General features: G+C 37.6%; 1 protein-coding gene across 4 annotated transcripts in view; it reads left to right on the forward strand.

Annotated features, from left to right (window-relative positions):
* Positions 1 to 20,932, forward strand: part of PRDM5 (PR/SET domain 5) — a 258,063-nt gene that overhangs the window by 171,051 nt on the left and 66,080 nt on the right. For all 4 annotated transcript variants that reach the window (XM_065907340.1, XM_065907341.1, XM_065907345.1 and 1 more), the window contains one exon: positions 12,804 to 12,889. In XM_065907340.1, coding sequence (XP_065763412.1) covers positions 12,804 to 12,889 — 86 coding nt within the window. The remainder of the gene's footprint in view (positions 1 to 12,803; positions 12,890 to 20,932) is intronic.

Consider the following 20,932-nt stretch of genomic DNA (forward strand, 5'->3'; position numbering starts at 1 on the left):
ATCTCCTTGTAGTCCAAGGGACTTTGAAGAGTCTTCTCCAGCACCACAGTTAGAAAGCGTCAATTCTTTGGCACTCAGGCTTCTTTATGCTCCAGATCTCATGTACATGCCTACTGGAAAAACCACAGCTTTGACTATATGGGCCTTTTTCAGCAAAGTAATGTCTCTGCTTTTTAATACACTGTCTAGGTTAGTCATAGCTTTTCTTCCAAGGAGCAAGCGTCTGTTAATTTTGTGGCTGCAGTCACTGTCCACAGTGATTTTGGAGCCCAAGAAAATAAAGTCTGTCACTGTTTGCACTGTTCTCCATCTGTTTCCCATGAAGTGATGGGACCAGCTGCCATGATCTTAGTTTTTTGAATGTTGAGTTTTAAGCCAGCTTTTTCACTCTCCTCTTTCACCTTCATCAAGAGGCTCTTTAGTTTCTCTTCACTTTCTGCCATTAAGGTGGTATCAGCTGCATATCTGAGGGTATTGATATTTCTGCCAGCAGTGTTGCTTCCAGTTTGTGATTCGTCCAGCCTGGCATTTCACGTGATGTACTCTGCATATAAGTTAAATAAGCAGGGTGACAATTTATAGCCTTGACGTACTCCTTTCCTATTCTGAAACCAATATGTTGTTCCATGTCTGGTTCTAACTGTTGCTGGACGTGCATATGGGTTTCTCAGGAGGCAGGTAAGGTGGTCTGGTATTCCCTTCTCTTTAAGAACTTCCCACAGTTGTTGCAATCCACACAGTCAAAGGCTTTATCATAGTCTATGATAAAAGAGTTTGAAAACTGCATTTTAAAAACCTAATTCTTTCATGTTTTGATTTTTTTCTTTACTGCCTTAAACAACCAGTTATTCCCTTGGTTCACCATCTTTCTTTTCTGTCTGCTGCCTCTCCCTTTTTCAGTCCCATTCACCATACTGGGCTGCCCTTGTGACTCAGCTGGTAAAGAATCTGCCTGCAATGCAGGAGACCCCGGTTTGATTCCTGGGTTGGGAAAATCCGCTGGAGAAGGGATAGGCTACCCAGTACAGTTGCCAGGGTGAAGTATAATGAAACTGGTTTTTTTCATTAACATTGAAAATGTCATTTTTTGCAAACCTTGTTTCTACCTTTTAAAATCTACTCATTCTTCCTAATTTGGTAATTAGAATAAGGACATGCACAGCAAATATGCACAAGACATTTGCTTATATACATTATTAAAATGTAATGGTTTTTAGTTTTAGAAAAGGAAGGGATTTCAGAAGTTTTCTAGTTCAGTTAGTATTAATTGAAGTAATACTTGGACAAAATACAAAGGTTACATAATTTATATGTGGTTCATCTTGAATGAAACTTGAGGCTTAAACTTTTTCCAGTGTATCACATTGCTGGTATTTTTATTTCTTATCCTTTTCCATGCTTCCTAACTCTTAGTGTTACTCTTGAACTTACCCTAGGATTATATTCATTCTTTCCATAACTCATAATGTTAGATGATATTATCATGTTGGTAAACAAGCAATTGAGGATAAAATAATCTCAACTTGGAAGTTTGAGGGTCTGTAGTTTGTTATTTATGGTCTAACTGAGATCTTTAAATATGGAGAAACTTATGCATCTCATAATCAGCCATCAGCGATACTTTATTTTTTTTGTACCTGATTCATATCCAGAGCTTCCCTTGTGGCTCAGACGGTAAAGAGTCTGTCTGCAATGTGGGAGACCCTAGTTCGATCCCTGGGTTGGAAAGATCACCTGGAGAAGGAAATGGCAACCCACTCTAGTACTCTTGCCTGGAAAATCCCATGGACGGAGGACCCTGGCAGTTTACAGTCCATGGGGTCTCAAAGAGTCAGACACGACTGAACACCTCCACTTCCATATCCATATCACTTCCATATCCAGCCAGGATCCATGGCTCATATCATTCATAGGGGTGAGCCATGGATAATCTGTGTTCTGATAGATTACATGTTTTCAAATTCCACTTTATTGATTTCCTTCTTTTATGAGCTTTTATAAATTGCTTAACCTCTTCAGATCTTAGTTCCTCACCTGAAAAGCAGGCATAATAAAAGCACTGACTTTATAACATTGTTTCAAGGTACAGATTAAAGTGTAGGCAGAGAACTTTGCACAGTGCCTAGCCGGGTGTAAACTTGCTGTGAGCTGTTGCTGCCAACTGTGCTGCATTTTGTTATTGTTTTTCCTACTTGTATTTAATCACAGATGGATTCATACTCCCTCAATATACTGTCTGACCCTCTAGTCCCAGTGTTGTCGTCATCATCCTTTTATAGCCTTTAGCAGCAGCGTATAGATCATCTTTGGGTGAGGGTTTGCTGTCACACAGTCTGGTTTGGGCGAGTGAGTGGTGCCTGGACTGAGTTGCCATCATTGTTAGTGAAGGTGAGCGTTTAGGTCTATGCCTGGCAAGCAGCTCTGTAATTTATCATCCAGCTTTCTATGCTGGACTGACAGAGATGGCACTCTGAGGGTCAGCTGAAATAGGAGAGCACGTTCTCCTGTTGGTTTATAGCTTTTTAGGGTCAGTGAGAGCTGGGGTTAATTCCACAAGGTAATCCACGGACTGTGACGTGAATTCCGTCAGCCGTTCATAAGTTACGGAAGAAGTTCTAGGAGCTGCTTTTGGGCTTTTAAGTCTCTGGGCCAGAAGGTTAATTACTTGCCTGCAGTTCCGACCAGTTTTCCATGTTAATAGATAGCGGCTGTGTTGGCCCTTCTGTTCTGGTCTTGTTTGCATACTGTTACTTGAATGTAGTAATAAATCACTGTCTTAGGAAATATTTAATTTTTTGGTAACTATCTGCTATCATCTTAGAAATAAAAAAAATTGGTATAATATGGTTTGATTATGCTTGGATTTTAGCCACTTTTTCTTCTCTAATAGTTTTTCTAATGGAATTTAGCATTCTTTGTAGAATACTTGTTCAAAGTTATGAAAACAATAGATATAACTAATTATAAGTAACTATAAGACAGTGACAATTATTCATCAACAAAAACAGACAATTAAAAAAGACATTGTATACACAAATGAAAATTTAAACATGTCTTTTCACATTTTCATAATTAGATAACCTCTGTATGTTGAGAGAGAATTTATTTTGCTATATTTATTTTCTATGTCGTTAATTACTAATATTAGACCAAACTAAATATTCTTTTACCTACAGGTAATCTAAGAGTTAGCAGAATAGTTGAGTGTAGAATAGAAATAAAATTTCCTCTGCACCCCCATCATACTTCAGAGATTGATATTGAGAGCTTCAGATTTTTCCTAAGAGGTCTTACTCATAGGTAAAATCTTAAACTGTATGTATAATTCTTATTCTCTCAGTGTGATTTTGACACATCAGATAATTTGTGATCAACCACATCTGTGGACTAAACCATTTTCCCTCTTTTTTTTTTTTTTTCTGTATTCATCTCTTCCCCCGTTGATTTTGGGCTAGTAGCAATCATATATAACAATTGAGAGAGACATTCATTTTGACTTTCAATAGTAATGTGATTTTTTTTTTTTTTTACTTTTTTGGAAAAATATCAAAGGCCTTAGTTTTTTTAATGCAAAGATTATTATGCTTATGTCAAAGTCACAGGCTAAGATACGACGTACATAGGGAAGAGGGAGGGAGTGACAATTGTCTTGGAATATAATGTGATGAACAGTTATCAAATGAATAACACAGTCGCAGAGACTCTGATGTCTCATTTAAAATATACCATCATTTATGTGACTCTATTTTTATTATTTCTTTTTTCTTTGTTTTGTTGGGACCCTCAAAAATGAAAGTGGCCTATGCAACAGTTTTTTCACTGTTGAGACTGTAATTCAGCATCTTTATTGGTAAATTATTAGCTAATATTATCAAAAACTGCTGCTGTTAGATTTGGAATGCAGCATATTCCTTTAGTAAAACCAAAGGAGATTTGATTTCCTCTGATACGTGCTTCCTCCTACCATTGCCACCATGCCAGCTTCCCCCCAGCCCACCATCCCTCCAAGCAGCTTCTCTCTGTTGGTTTTCTGTAGCTCTGAGTTGTGCCTCAGGCCTGAGGAAGGTTTTATATCTTTTATAGGTTTCGGATAAGAGAAGAGTTTTCTGGCCTTCTTGCTACTCAGAGTTTTATACTCTGGATTCGTCCTTGCTGGCACTGTGAACAGGAAATCGCCTCTGTCTGCAGGCACCTAAGGTTTAACTGCTTCATCACTTCATGAACACTGTTTGGAAAGTATGCTCTTAAATACTGGGTTAAATAAAACTTCAGGTAGCAATCCTTAAAAATGGAGAACTACTGGGTAAAAAGACACACGGTTTTCCACCAAAGTCTGACTCCATTATAACAAAACCAAATCAGTGGTTACCTCGCTTTACTTAGGGACCTTGCTGTGAAGCGTCTCAGGTATCAGTGTGGAGAATTCACGCAGGAGTTTCTCTTTCCTGGTGTCTGGATTGTTTCTGATGCTTCTGCTGTTTGTGGAACAACCTGTGTTGCTTCTGGCAGCACTCACCTCAAGGGCCTCAGGAAGGTAGCTGTCTTGCACTCTTCAGACAAATCACACGCAACGGGTGACATCTGCACCTGTTTCCTGCCCAAGCCAGGGCTTCTTGAATAGGAAACCTTTTACTTTTTCTTCCTGGTTAATTGTGTTTTTAAAGTGTTCATGAAGTCTTGTCCTTTTCTGTTTTGCCTCTCATATCCTATTCTGTTAGCATCAGTAAAACTTTTTGTTTTGCCCTCAACCGGTATATAGGTCTGGCTCCTTTTTATCTCCAACTAGAAAGTTAGAACATGGCTCTCCTTTTTACTTCCTCCCCACGAAGCTCGCCTCTCTCGCTGTGCCATCTTTTCAGAAATGAACTGTTGACTGAAACTGAAGGTTCTTAAGGAAAAAAAATGCATCTTTTACTTTCTTGAAGTGCCATAGAAACTTGCATTTTTTAAAAAAAGACTCAATTTGTTTTGGTTCAGTATTTTGGAACGCAAAGGTCCCCCTCAATCATCTTTCGATTTTTACATTTTATGGCCCACGTCCTTACAAATAGTGAACTCTTTAAACTTTAAAAAGTATAGTGTCTCTAAATACTCAAGGAGTAAATGTCAAGTTCAGATTTCTGTTGTCTTTCTAACATGACAGTGAAATTCCACAATATTTGATTACTAACGGCATCTCAGGAGTAACAGTTTGAGGTTCAGTGAAGTGAGTGTGGTTTTGCGACTCTTTTGGTTGCAGGAAAAAAAAAAGGATTTCAGTTCATAGAAAATTGCCAAGAATGAAGTTAAGCTACTCCCATTTCTCAGTGTAGCATTTTACTTCTCTCTGTAGTGTACTGCTAATTTATTAAGTTTCTCCATTGGTTAAAGGGATTAAAATGGCGAAATTGGAAAAGTGATTGGGTAATGCTTATACAATTCTAATTTTTGGTTTAATTTTCATTTAGAATGAGTCACTTTGATGTTTTGTAAAAATTTTGTTAATCCGTAATAGAAAAATAAGCCAATCCTGTGATATTCATGGAAAACAAATAGCAAGTTTTAAAGAATTCCCATATAGTATATCTACAGACTTCCCAGTGGCTCAGATGGTAAAGCGTCTACCTACAATGCAGGAGACCCGGGTTCGATCCCTGGGTCAGGAAGATCCTCTGGAGAAGGAAGTGGCAGCCCACTCCAACACTCTTGCCTGGAAAATCCCATGAATGGAGGATGTGGTAGACTACAGTCCATGGGGTCACAAAGAGTTGGACACGACTGAGCAATTTCACTTTCACTTTCACATATAGTATAGATGTTGAAGTTCAACTATGTGGAACCATCTGACTATTTTTCATGAAACATACACTTCTGAGGCTTGCTTTCTTCATTTGAAATTTGCCATCTCCAAAACTTGATTTTTGTTAGAAAAGTCAAAGTAAAAATTAAAATTATGGCTCCAAACTTCTTAAACATTATTTAATTCAATTATTTAAACATTATTTAATTTGAATTCATCAAAAATGAGAGTTTGACCTTACTCCATCTTAAATTACATTTTCTCTGTATATACATGTTTTCATGTTTTTGGAGTTATGGGAATTCCTGAAATCTATATAGGTATTAAAAAATATACTGATAAAATAAAAGTTAAAGTTATTAAAATGCTTTCTGGAGATGGTTTATTTTGATTTTAATAAAAATATCTTAGAACATTCATTAAAGTTTTCTGCTTGTTTAAAAATCTCTAAAGGTATAGGGCTCATTAGCTGTACACTTTTTTTAAAGAAAGGTATGGTAAAATATACATAACATAAACTTTATCATTTTAAGCACTTTGTTCTGTGCATTCTAATTTTTGGAGTTGATCATGTCCAGATTATTAAGTCTTTTGCATTCAGTGTGTTTAGTGGCATTAAATAAAATTTGATCTGAGTTTCTGATAGTGTGGTCAAGTTCATGTCTAAATTTAAATCCATGGTCTAAATTTAAGAATATCAAAATATCTAATATAAGTATATTGAAGTTTGCAAGAATTTTCTTTATTAACTTTTGTTGCATAAACACAGATATTTAGAAAGGACTTGTCAGGGTGGACATCGGTGCAAAATACATAGCAGTAGACGGATATTCCGTGATTCAGTGGCTTTAAGGCCTTTCCTTTTATCATGAAGGTTCATGCTAACCTGAATTCCCTTCACAAATTTTAAGATTCTATGTTATTTTACTTTATTTTTTTTTAAACTTTTTATTTTGTATTGAGGTATAGCTGATTAACAGTGTTTTGACAGTTTCAGGTGAACTTCGAAGGGACTCAGCCATACATATATATGTATCCATTCCTCCCCAAACTCCCCATTGTAATATTAGTATGTTAATCCTTTGGTGAGGCCTGGAGTTCTTCTGATGTCTTTAATTATATAGCACAAAAAAATGGTAAAGTCAATAAATTATAATCCTACTGGCATACATTAAACAAACAACAATGGCATACATTAAACTAGAATCAGATTTTTCCTGTTGTGTGACCATACGTGCCAGCGAATGGTTTCGGTCATAGTGTGTTTTCTTTGTTAAAGATGCATGATAGTGTGTGTGGGGACCAGGCAAGGCTCTGGGTACCTCATGTGGCATCCAGATGTCCCCCTTTCATCACCACCAGCTGCCTTTGCAAAGCCATCTGCAGTTTTTGGAGTTCTTTTCTAAATATCCACACTCACTCCCTTTGTGTATTTCAAGTCCTTTTAGGCTACGTCCATCTCAGGTGTGGCAACAGTGGGAATTTGGGGACAGTAAGTTAAAAAGCTTGTAATTCCGCGAAAAAGAGTTACAGAAAAAGTGCACTTAAGTTGGCATCAAGAAATTACATTCAGTTCTTTTACCTTTCCTAATGACCTTTCCTAAGTTCTTTTCCTGTCGTCACCTACCAGAGGTCTTTCTTCAATCCATCTCCTTGTTTTATTTTCTTCTTACAGTGTCAGTATCTGAAATTATCTTTTTTTTCTTTAACATTTTCTTGTCTTATTACACTAGTAAAATTGAGGAGGCAGTGATTTTGTGAATATATTCACACCTGTGTTCTTTAAGCCCAGGACTGTAAATAGAAGATGGTGTGTGCTCAAAAAAAAGTCTGTTTAATGAATGAATAAATTAGCTTCCAGGATTATCTACTTTGTGACACCTGTTCAAGTCAACTTAAAATCAACCTTCTACGGTTACCATCATGTTTCTGTGTGTTCCTTGATGTGTTTGAAGAAAACAGAAGTGGACATTAATGATATTCAGTGTTAGAACATAATTTAAAGAAAGAAGCAGATGCAAAAACTCGTCTATTTTCCTTAGTTAAGTGAAAACATTTTGCTGTTAGATATACTTTAGTGTTATTCATGGTACTATGCTCATTGAATCTTAGCTATTGGTAGCTAAATCTCATAATGTAGTATGGGATGTTTGCCAATACTGTTTTTCCTTTCTAAATGTTGAAGGTGGTTACTTACATGTGGTTCTCAAGGCGTAGTTCAATATTATGTCAGTATGTGCATCCACTTGGGATCTGCTTTGAGATATAACATATATTCCTAACCTGCCCCTGACTTTTTCCTGATGAGCTTTGATAACTAAAGGAATGTCTCAATCTCCCAGTCAGAAAAATCTGGTTAATGTCAGCTGTAATTGCAAGAAGCAGAGTTTTCGACAGTAACTTCAGAAAGTCTAACCTCATTTATATAAAAACTAGCCATATTATTAATTTATTTGATGGTCTAAGGGTTAAATATTAAGCATTAAAATTCTGATTCTACCGTTTAACAGCTGTGTTGTCATGAACAAATCACTTATCTTCCCTGTGCCTTACTTTTCCTCACTTGTAAACTCAAGCTGTGAATTCCTAGATCATAATGTTACAAGAAATAAAATTACTAATGTACCTCATGTTCTGAACAGTATGTTTCAACCATTACTTTTATTTTTCCATTTAGGTTGGTTTTTAGCTCAGTTTTTTTTTTTTACCTAATTTTCAGATGAACTAATTTTCATGTTAGTGAGAATTTGAACATTGCTGTTAACTTATGCAAAATGTGAACAATCTTCAAATCTACTAGCGATATTTTAAAATAATCATTGTTTGGATTCACATCATATTGTACATCAGAACCTATGTACTGGCAGTGATCATGTAAGAAAGAAAGATCTATATTCTTAGAGTTAACCAAAATTGGAGAATAATTTATATTCACACCATAATACTTTTATGTGTAGACAGAAATATTTCCTGGAAACATACTCATCACAATAACTTGCAATAGTGACAGAAAATATCACATGCATAATGTGAAAAAAAACCTAGGAATAACAGCTTGTCTTTATATTTAGCAGCATGTTGACTTGTACAGGTAACATTCAGCTTCTGATTGTATGGGAGAGCAGATAGCTTTGTCCCTGGAGTCTGAGAGAGGCAGGATTGCTCTAAACATGCTCCAGCCAAAAGGGTGGACAGCTTAATGTAGTCTGTCAAGGCTGATTCTCAAACCACACACTCTGGCTTTTAAGTAAATTCTGAATTTTAAATAAATTTATCAAAGCCATTTGCCCAGTGACAGCCTTTAAAACTGGAGTTATACCCTGGGGTGGTAGAGTGAGTGGAGTGGGACCTACTCAGTACCCAAACCTGTCAGCTCAGTGTTGTGGGAGCTCAGGGTTGGAAGGAGGTGGGAGCACTGACAGTCTAGAGTACTGGTTTCTGTTCTGAGCAGTCTACTTAGGTCTCACGGACAGCAGACAGAAACATCAGTGATGATGATAATTGCCTCCATATGAACAAGGTGATTCTGTGTTTGCTAGTACTGCTGTAACAAAGTACTGCAAACTGAGTGGCTTAAACAACAAAAATGTATTGTCTGATACATTCTGTTCTGGAGGCTAGAAGGCTGAGATCAAGGCGTTGGCATGACCTCACTCCCTCTGAAGGCACCGGAGAACCATCTGTTCCAGGGTTTCCTTCTGGCAGTTCCTACTGTGGCAGCGTAACTCCACTCTTCACAGGGCCTCTCCCCGTGTCTCTGTCTCTTCGTGGGTGTGTTTTTGTAGGGACATCAGTCACATAAGGTTAGGGGTAACACAACTCTAGTGACATTTGCAATAGCCTTATTTCCAGATAAGGTCATATTCTGTCTCCTGAGGTGCTGGATTTAGGACTTTAACATGTGAATTTTGGAGGGGGGGAGCACAGTTCAATCTGAAGTAGGTGGCCATACATTTTTATTGTCCCGACTGGATCAGCTGTGTCAGTGAAAAGGAGTGCTGTTAGTAATTGTTCCATGGTTGCCGGCACAGAGAATGCTTTAAACAAACCTGAATGTTTGGCCAGAATGCCTTGGAGATAGGTAAAGTTTATTCCATTTTTCAGAGGTTCACTAAGGTTGCATGGCTTCCGCAGAGTTACACCTAAAAGAGGATGGATAAGCAGTATTCAGGCTCAGAACAATCAGACTCTAGAAGAGGAGAAAAAGCTCATGTCTATAGTGGAAATTTGTGCATTATGATACCAGCTAAAATAGGGAATTAATTTGTTTTGCCCCATTCTCTAAAATTCCTTAGCATTTGTTATCTCTTTTTCCTTGCTTAATCAATTTTAGCTGTCATGAAAGAAAATAACTTGATGTGTTTTGTTAGGTTTAATTCACGTAACCAACAACTATAAATCTTTGATTCTTTTATATTTTGCTAGCTATTCTATTTGTATTTGGAGAGCAGTCACACACATAAAGTTCTGTCGTTGATACAAAGAGAATAGCTGTGAACATTAAGGTAATTTACTATTGCTAAAAATTTCTGAAACATCTTTACCAACAATTTTACTGTTTATCATGCTTTATCTGTAATCTATATTTATTTAATTGTTAATAGATAAGATGGAAATATTTTAGCATTCTTCTTATCACTAATGTAAAATGAATTTACATTGAAAAGTTACTTCCTTTTCATACTTTCTGAAGAAGGAAATAAAATTATCTGGACCTCTGTGATACAGAGTTACCTCCACAAGCATTAGCAACTTGCTGTTTTCTTCTAGTGTTTTTTCAGTGAGTTTGCATTGTTAAAGTTCAGTGATTAAGAAATCAATAAATGATAATTTCTGTTACTGCTTCTGTCACTGATGCTCTTACTATTATGGCTGATGTTATGAATATTTTTTTTGTTCTTGTTGTCAAGGAAAAAAATTCTAGAAATATCAGAACTGAAATTAATAAAGCTTAGAGGTTAGATGTAGGGAGAAGTAAGTAAAAAATGACTATTTAAGTTTCTTATTTGGTAAGTGGATGAATGTGGTATAACTAATCAGGACAGGATACATAAGACACATAGGGTCAGAGGATAATGTTCGTGAATGCTGAATTTTAATTGTTGGTGAAATATGCTAATGAAGATACCCAGTGGGTATACAGATATCTCAAGATAGGAGCTCAATAGAGAGGTGGAATGAAGATAAACACATACTATCATTTTAGGGTTAAAATAAGGTTATCTTTTCCTAGTTGTTCAAATAAACTGGGCCCTACTAAGTCTTTGCTTTTTTGTGTGTATGAAAAGTCACACCTACCCAGGTTCACAACCATAATAAAGTCAAGAACTCTCAGTCGATTTACTTAGTGCAAAAGTTGATTTTGTCTCCCAGAAAAAAAATTGGTAAGCCTAGATAGATGTTAAAGAGTTCTGTTCCAATCTGTGCTGCCTTCGTTATTTTTCGGTTTTTCTTTCTTCCTCCTTGAGTGGTTGTCATTGTTTCACACTGTCCACTTCAGAGAGAGTTCCGAGGGAGTGTCCTGGGGTGTCTCAAGGAGAGGCTGGGGGAGTTGCTGAGCTGGAGACTCTGCCCCAGTTGTTGGCAGGTGATGTTACTGTCGACAAGGGCTCAGAGAGCAGGGCAAGTCCCCCTGTGCCCCAGGGCCTCCCGTCCCGGGAGCGTGGCTGGACGCTTTGTAAAGCGCCTGGGCAGAGGTCAGGCAAGGCTGTGGTGAGAAGTGACCGCTGGTTTAAGCCGCAGGAAGCTCCTTGTTGAGCTGATGGACACATTCACTGGCGTGACTCAAGTAGCCTGTGCTTGGATGAGACTGAGTGAGGATGAGGATCAGATGATACGTAAGGGAGCGGAGGACCAGCGTATTGCTTATCCAAAGGCCTGTCTCTGAGGGGAAGGGAAGACAGCACTTTTACATGTACTGAAGGCACGTATTTTATTGTATTGATGTCTGATGGCAGCTGAGGTCTGGCATCCTGTCGTGTAAGTACATTGTCATTCTTCATACTAGTGATTTTCAGTTACTGTCCAATCTGAGTAACTAAGCTTTGATGAGTGAGTAGTTTCACGTTTGTCCTGGAGATTAAATTTTGCTGTATTTTTTTTCTTTCTTTTTTTTTTTTAACAGTATAACTTTTTAGAAAGTGTGATGTGGATGAGTATGCTTGCTTGTTTAAAAAAAAATGGGTTTAGCTGTTTTCTAGATAATAACCTCTAGATATAACCTCTTCTCAGTTATAATAGAAAGGATAAATCACTTATTATTTAGTTTAACCAGTTCTGTTTAACATATATCAGATTTATGAAATCCTTTTAAAACTTATAACCTTATTGAGGTAAAGTATGAAATCTTTTTTAAAAAACAGAGTATCAGTGAAACAAAGATCCCTATTATGTTCAGTACAGTGACAGAACACATTGATGCAAAATCTTTTTAACAAATTCTTACAATTAGGAGATTTAATCTGGTCTCAAACATTAAAAGGAAAGGGCTTCCCTGGTGGCACTAGTGCTAAAGAACCTGCCTGCCTCCTCCAACTAATACAAATAATTGGGAATATATATATATTTATATATTTATATATATATAAAATGTAACTGCAAAAAACAAAATAAAAAAAGAACCTGCCTGCCAGTGCAGGAGATGTAAAAGATGCAGGTTCGATCCCTGGGTCGGGAAGATCCCTTGGAGGAGGAAACGGCAACCCACTCCAGTATTCTTGCCTGCATACTCCCATGGACAGAGGAGCCTGCAGGGCTACCATCCATGGGTTCACAAGGAGTCAGATTTGACTGAAGTGTCTGAACAAAGGTAGCGAGCCAGCTGCGGTTGTTGTGGCTGGTGTCAGACTGCAGGAAGTGAGGAGGGGAAAGCTCCTCCTCTGCCCTGAAGTGCCCCTGGGGTCGCCTGGCCAGTCTCTTTGTGGCCGTGCACGAGTGTTTGCAAAGGCCTGGTGCAGGAGTGATCGTACATGTCTGCTTTGCTGCTGTAGACTTTTCTGACAGGAAGCCTGCCTTTATCTTGTAGGTGAGCGTCCCTATCAGTGCCCTTACTGTGAGAAAGGATTCAGTAAAAATGACGGCTTGAAGATGCACATTCGTACTCACACCAGGGTAAGATAATATTCTATCTCATTTCTTATAAGATCCACACTTATTTTAAGATATTTAATTTTACCTGAGAAAGCAAAGGTGGTATATCTGAAACTTCATGCTTGTGGTAAATACTTGAGCATATCTTTTTTTTTAAAGACGTAACAATGAAAGAAACAAAAATCCACACCCCCAGAGCCTTCCCATTCTTTAAACTGTGAACTAGTTCTTAGGAGTAACAGGAGTTACAACTGTCAGACAGCCCAGGAAGTGTAGCCGAGTGTGTGCCAGAAATGCAGATGCCAGCACTTCCCGAACAGAGGTGCCCTGTCAGCATGTGACCGTTAATTAACATATATGAGCTGGTATGCTTGCAGGGAAGATGTTGGAGACAGTCTGAATTTCCATGGGAGATGGCTCTGCAGGGAGTGCCCCGTGCCGTCCTTCCTTCTTTTTCCGGGGATGCCCTCTGTGCTTCTGCTGTGAGCACCTCTCACCGGATCCTTGTCATCCTGTGACATACAGCGTGTTCAGACCCCAGCGTCTGCGTCACATGCTGGAAAAAAATGGGAGCAGCTCACCCTCTGTCTAGCTCCCTTTCTTAGCTCACTGTTCAGTTTAGGACACAGACTTTGCATGGACTTCCCACTTGAAAATTGGATGTTTTTAAATAGCTCTTGATTTGGCTGTATCCATCTTTTTCACTGCTAACCTTTCACACAGTTCTTTTCAGTTTGGCCTTTTGAAAGTGCTTATGGTCTGTACATAAATGCCAAATTTTTTCAGATTTTGAGAGACGTGCCTAATCCCCTTAAGAGCAGTTCTAATTTAGCCTTCTCTTGATTTCCATATTTTTACCTTAGCTGTAAAATAAGAACTTTAGAGGAAACAAATAATAATAATATCCTTGCCAGTGTAATAGTATTCCAGCTTTCCACTTTAGTTCTGTAGGCTATAAAAGATAACCTCTGAGGTCCTGTTAAGAAAACACTCCTCTCGTGTTTGTGGTGGAGGAGGGAGGCAGCTTCTGTGCTCACTAGGGCAAATCCACATTGGGTTTCTTATTCTGATTTAAAATATAGTACTTGTATTATGTGGATATTTTGAACTGGAGTAACTGCTAAGTACTTCATAGACAGTGAAGGGTTAGATAAGTATTACTCCTCTTAATATGACTTAATATACATATTCAAGTATTTATTACACAGTGAGCACTATTAAAGAGGTTTAATGTTGTTTAGGAGGTTATTTTATGTATGTACAGTTGTCACAATAGTGCCAAAAATGTGTTTTAGACCAGAGCAAAGGAGTGCTGATTCCTTTTATTAAAACTCATGATGTTAACCAAAATCTGGGCCTTATGAGTGCATATTAAACTGTTTTACAAAGTTATACCTCAGAAAAGGATGTTTGAATTCAGGGAAAAAGTACCTTTTGTGGATTCTCAAGAATGGACAATATTTCCAGTTCAAATAATATGGTTTTTGCTTTGTTTATTCATGAGAATTATGCTAATAGTTAAATACAAAGGCCAGTAATCACATGTCAGGCACTGTATTCTAGGTGTTCACGTTTATTGATTCATGTAAGCTTCACAACAGTTCGTTAATGCATTCAACCTCAGTGAGGTAGGTATTATTATGATCTGTTCTTTTTTAAATATAATTGAATGATAATTGCATCATAGGGTTGCATTGGTTTCTACCAGACATGAATCAGCCATAGGTTTACCCGTGTCCCCTCTCCCTTGAGCAGCCCTCCCACCTCGCTCCCTACCCTAACCCTCTAGGTGGTTATTGAGCCCGCTTTGAGCTCCCGAGTCACACGACACCTTCTCACTGTCTGTCTGTTTTACACGCTGTGAAGTATGTTTCCCTGTCACTGTCTGCCCCCGACCCTCTCCTTCCCTGCCCTCCTGTGTCCATGGGCCTGTTCTCAATGTCTGCGCCTCCACTGCTGCTCTGCCAAGAGGCTCATCAGTACCATCTCTCGGGGTCCCATATGTATGCATTAGTGTACGATAATTGTTTTTCTCTTTCTGACTTACTTCCCTCTGTATAATAGGCTCTAGGTTCATCCACCTCATTAGGACTGACACAAATGCCTTCCTTTTTATGGTAGGGTGATATTCCATTGTATATATGTACCACAGCTTCTTTATCTGTTTATCTGTCAGTGGACATCTAGGTTGCTTCCATGTCCTAGCTATTGTAAAGAGAGTTGCAGTGAACATTGGGTTACATGTGTCTTTTTCAATTTTGGTTTCCTCAGGGTATATGCCTAGTAATGGGAGGCCTAGTAGTATATGCCTAGCTGGGTCATATGGTGGTTTTATTCCTAATTTTTTAAGGAATCGCCATCAGTTTGCATTCCCACAAACAGGACAGGAGGGTTCCCTTTGCTCCACACCATCTCCAGCATTTATTGTTTGTAGATTTTATGATGTGGCCATTCTGACTGGTGTGAGTTGATATCTCATTGTAAATTTGATTGGCATTTCTCTTAATAATAAGTGATGTTGAGCATCTTTTCATGTGTTTGTTAGCCATCTGTGTGTCTCCTTTGGAGAAATGTCTGTTTAGGTCTTTTGCCCATTTTTTGATTGGTTGTTTGTTTTTCTGATATTGACTTGTATGAGCTGCTTGTATATTTTGGAAATTAATCCTTTGTCAGTTGTTTCATGTGCTATTATTTTCTCCCATTTTGTCTTTTCTCCTTGTTTATAGTTTGCTTTTCTGTGCAAATCTTTTAAATTTAATTAGGTCCCACTTGTTTATTTTTGTGTTTATTTCCATTACTCTAGGAGGTGGGTCATAGAGGATCTTGGTGTGATTTATGTCATCGAGTGTTCTGCGTATGTTTTCCTCTAGGAGTTTTATAGTTTATGACCTTACATTTAGGTCTTTAATGCATTTTGAGTTTATCTTTGTGTATGGCATTAGGAAGTGTTCTAATTTCATTCTTTTACATGTAGCTCTCCAGTTTTCCCAGCACCAGTTATAAAAGAGACTATCTGTGCCCCATTGTATATTCTTGCCTCCTTTGTAAAAAATAAGATATCCATAGGTGCTTGGGTTTATCTCTGGGCTTTTGATCTTGTTCTATTGGTTTCTGTCTTTGTGCCAGTACCATACAGTCTTGACGACTGCAGCTTTGTAGTATAGTGTAAAGACATGAAGGTTGATTCATCCAGCTTCATTCTTCTTTCTCAAAATTGCTTTAGCTATCCAGGATCTTTTGTGTTTCCATATGAATTGTGAAATGTATTGTTCTAGTTCTGTGAAAAATGCCATTGGTAATTTGATAGGGATTGCATTGAACCTGTAGGTTACATTTGGTAGTATAGTCATTTTCACAGTATTAATTCTTCAACCCAGGAACCTGGAATCTCTTTCCATCTATTTATGTTGTCTTTAATTTCTTTCATCAGTGTCTTATAGTTTTCTGTATACAGCACTTTTGTCTCCTTAGGGAAGTTTATTCCTAGGTATTTTATTCTTTTTGTTCCAATGTTAAATGATATTGATTCCTTAATTTCCCTTTCTCATATTTCATTGTTAGTTTATAGGAATGCAAGTGATTTCTGTGTATTGGTTTTATATCCTGCCACTTTGCTAAATTCACTGATTAGCTCTAGTCATTTTCTGATGGTCTCTTTAGGGTTTTCTATATATACTATCATATCAACTGCAAACGGTAAGAGCTTTACTTCTTCTTTTCTAATCTGGCTTCCTTTTGTTTGTTTTCCTTCTCTACTTGCCATAGCCAGGACTTCCAAAACTATGACAAATAATAGTGGTGAGAGTTGGCACCCTTGTTTTGTTCATGATCTTAGAGGGAATGCTTTCAGTTTTTCACCATTGAGAATAATGTTTGCTGTGGGGTTATCATATATGGTCTTTATTATGTTGAGCTTGGTTCCTTCTATACCCGTTTTTGAACAGTTTTTTATATCATATATGAGTGTTGAATTTCGTCAAAAGCTTTTTCTGCATATGTTGAGATTATCATATGGTTTTTGTCTTTCGGTTTGCTAATACAGTGTATCACATTGATTGATTTGCATATATTGAAGAATCCTTGCATCACTGGGATAAACCCAACTTAATCATGGCATGTGATCTTTTTCATGTCCTGTTGAGCTCTGTCTGCTAGAATTCTGTTGAGAATTTCTGCATATATGTGCATCAGTGATGCTAGCCTGTCATTTTCTTGCTTTGTGTAGTCTTTGTCTGGTTTTGGTGCCAGGGTGATGGTGGCCTCATCAAATGAGTTCAGAAGTGTTCTTTCCTCTGCAATTTTTGGAAGAGCTTTAGAAGGATAGGGATTAGTTCTTTTCTAAATGTTTGATAGAATTCACCTGTGAAGCCATCTGACCCTGGGCTTCTTTTTTGGGGGAAATTTTTGATCACATTTCAATTTCTGTGCTTGTTACTGGATTGTTAATAATTTCTATTTTTTCCTGATTCAGTCTTGGAAGATAGAACTTTTCTAAGAATCTGTCCATTTTTTCCAGGTTGTACATTTTATTGGCATGTAGTTGTTTGTAATCGTCTCTTATGATCCTTGGAATTTCTGTGTTGTCTCTTATAACCTCTTCTTTTTCATTTCTAATTTTGTTGATTTCATTCTTCTTTTTTTTCCTGATGAGTCTGGCTAATGGTTTGTCTTTTTTTTGTCTTCTCAAAGAATCAGCTGTTTGTTTTCTTAATCTTTACTGTCTTTCCTTCATTTCTTTTTCATTTATTTCTTCTCTGATATTTATGATTTTTTTCCTTCTACTAACTGGGCTTTTTGTTGTTTTTGTTGTTCTTTTTCCAGTTGTTTTAGGTGTAAAGTTAGGTTGTCTGTTTGATGTTTTTCTTGTTTCTTAAGGTAGGATTGTATTGCTGTAAATTTCCCTCTTAGAACTGCTTTTGCTGCATCCAGTAGGTTTTGAGTTGTGTTTTCATTGTCATTTGTTTCTAGGAATTTGTTGACTTCCCTTTGATTTCTTTAGTAACTGTTCATTATTTAGAAACATACTGTTTAACCTCCATGTGTTTGTGTTTTTGTAGCTTTTTCCCTGTGATTGCTATGTAGTCTCACAGTGTTGTGGTCAGAAAAGATGATTCATATGATTTCAGTTTCTTTTAATTTACTGAGGTTTGTTTTGTGACACAAGATATGGTCTGTCTTGGAGAATGGTCCATGTACAGTTGAGAAGAAAGTGTGTGTGTGTTCTTCTGCATTCGGGTGGGAAGTCCTTAAGGTATCAGTTAGGTCCATTTGGTCTAGTGTATCATTTCAGGGCTGTTTTTCCTTATTAATTTTCTGTTTTGATGATCTGTCCATTGGTGTAAGTGGGGTGTTAAAGTCCCCTGTTATTATTTTATTGCTGTCAGTTTCCCCCTTTATGTCTGTTAGTGTTTGCCTTATGTATTGAGGTGCGCCTGTGTTGGGTGCACAGATATTTACAGTTGTTATCTCTTCTTGGATCGATCCCTTGATCATTACGTAGTGCCCTTCTTTATCTCTTACAATGTTCTTTAAGGTCTATATTGTCTGCAATGAGAATTGCCACGCCAGCTTTCTTTTGATTTCCATTTGCATAGAATATCTTTCTCCATCCTTTTACTTTCAGTCTATATGTGTTCTAGGTCTGAAGTGGATCTCTTGCAGACAGCATATGTATGGGTCTTGTTCACTCTGTGTCTTTTGGGGTGTTTAATCCACTTACATTTAAAGCAGTTACTACTACATACGCTTCTCCTGGCATCGTCTTAGCTGTCTCGGACCTGTCTCTGCGGGCCTCCCCTTTCTCTCGAGCTTACTGCCTGTGTAAGCCCCTTTGATACTTGCGGTGAAGCTGGCTTGGCGGTCCTACATTCTCTTAACTTTTGCTTGTCTGTAAAGCTTGTTATTTCTCCATCAATTCTGAATGAGATCCTTGCTGGGTAGAGTAATCTTGGTTGTAGATTTTTCCCCTTCTGTACTTTAAATATGTCCTTACATTCCCTTCTGGCCTTCAGAGTTTCTGCTGAAAGATCAACTGTTAATCGCATGGGTTTTCCCTTGTATGTTACTTGTTGCTTTTCCCTTGCTGTTTTTAATAGTTTTTTGTGTGTTTAATCTCTGTTATCTTAAGGAGTATGTGTTTTGACGTGTTTCTCCTTGAATTTATCCTGAATGGGACTCTGTGCACTTCTTGGACTTGACTATTTCCTTTCACATGCTGGGGAAGTTTTCAACTATAATCTCTCCAAAAATTTTCTCAGTGCCCTTCTTTTTCTCTTCTTCCTCTGGGACCCCTGTAACTCAAATGTTGGTGTGATTAATGTTGTCCCAGAGGTCTCTGAGGCTGTCGTCGATTCTTTTCATTTTTCTTCTTTTATTCTGCTCTTCAGGGATTATTTCTACCATCCTGTCTTCCAGCTCACTTATCTATTCTTCTGCTTCCGTTAATCTACTATTGATTCCTTCCAGAGTATTTTTAATTTCAGTAATTGAGTTATTCATCTGTTTGTTTATTCTTTATTTCTTCTATGTCCTTGGTAATTGTGTTAATTGTGTTGATTGCTTCTTGAATTTTCTCCATTCTGTTTTTTTAACATCTTTACTCTCATTATTCTGAATTCTTTTTCAGATAGTTTGCCTATTTCCTCTTCGTTTAGTTGCTCTAAATGATGGAGTTTGTTCTATCATTTGCACAACACTTCTCTGCCTTTTCATTTTCTAAAGAATGTAGTGTGTCTAAGATCTTTTCTGAGGCATTGAAGTTGAATTATTTCTTCCTTTTGGTTTCTGCTGTTGGTGGGTAGGTTGGTCCAGTGGTTTGTGTAGGCTTTTGCTGGGTGTGACTTGTGCTCTGTTGGGAGGAGGTAAGCTTCTCCCCCCTTTCTTTGGTTGGTAGAGACAGGAGGTGGCAATCCCATTTGCTGATGTAGGCGTTTGTGTTTTTGTCTTGTTGTTTGGGTGGGGCGTGTTGCTCTGGGCTTTCTGCTCTGGGCACTGCTGGCAGCTGAGTGACTCCATGTCTTATATACAGGTGGAAGGCTCTGTGGGAGTTCTCACTAATTAATACTCTCTGGGGTTATGAGTTTTCTGGTAGTCTAGTGCTCTGGTTGTCAGTGCTCCCCCTCCAAAGGCTCAGGACCCGATCTCTCGCCAGGGAACTGAGATTCCACAGGTGGTTTGTTAATGGCATAAAAGGGGATTAAAGCAAACACACTAAAACAAGAAACAAAATGCAAACCCCAGACAAGTGGCAACTACATAATCAGGCAAATGCTACCAAAAATAATGGTATAAATATATATACACACACACACACACACACACACACACACACATACACACACATAAACAAAACCATAACATTCTCCCCAAAAAAGTAGAAGAGATTAACCAAGCGAGCAAAGGAAGGCAAAAATGATACCAACCAGGTAAAAACAAAACTAACTAAAGCATAAACTGAAAACAAAACCATAGTAGTATGCCAACTGGGGAATAAAGAAACAAAAGCAAAACCGACTAATAAACATGGAGAGAAAAAGAGAGAAAAGAAAAGATAGTATAGAAAAGCAAAGTTAAATAGAAGTAGATAAAGGAGATTTACATATATTAAAGAGTAACTACAACAGGGAAAGAATAAGAAAACAAAAGAATATATGTAAAAACTCTACACCTAAAGCAATTAGAGAAGGAAGAAATGAAGAACCCCAGGGTTAGCAGAAGAAAAGAAATCTTAAAAATTAGGGCAGAAATAAATGCAAAAGAAACTAAAGAGACCATAGCAAAAGTCAACAAAGCTAAAAGCTGGTTTTTTGAAAAAATAAACAAAATTGACAAACCATTAGCAAGACTCATTAAGAAAAAAAGAGAGAAGAACCAAATTAACAAAATAAGAAATGAAAAGGGTGAGATCACAACAGACAACACTGAAATCCAAAGGATCATAAGAGACTACTACCAGCAGCTCTATGCCAATAAAATGGACAACTCACAACAGACAACACTGAAATCCAAAGGATCATAAGAGACTACTACCAGCAGCTCTATGCCAATAAAATGGACAACTTGGAT

Source organism: Muntiacus reevesi, chromosome 16 (assembly GCF_963930625.1).
Source record: "Muntiacus reevesi chromosome 16, mMunRee1.1, whole genome shotgun sequence".
NCBI lineage: Eukaryota > Metazoa > Chordata > Mammalia > Artiodactyla > Cervidae > Muntiacus > Muntiacus reevesi.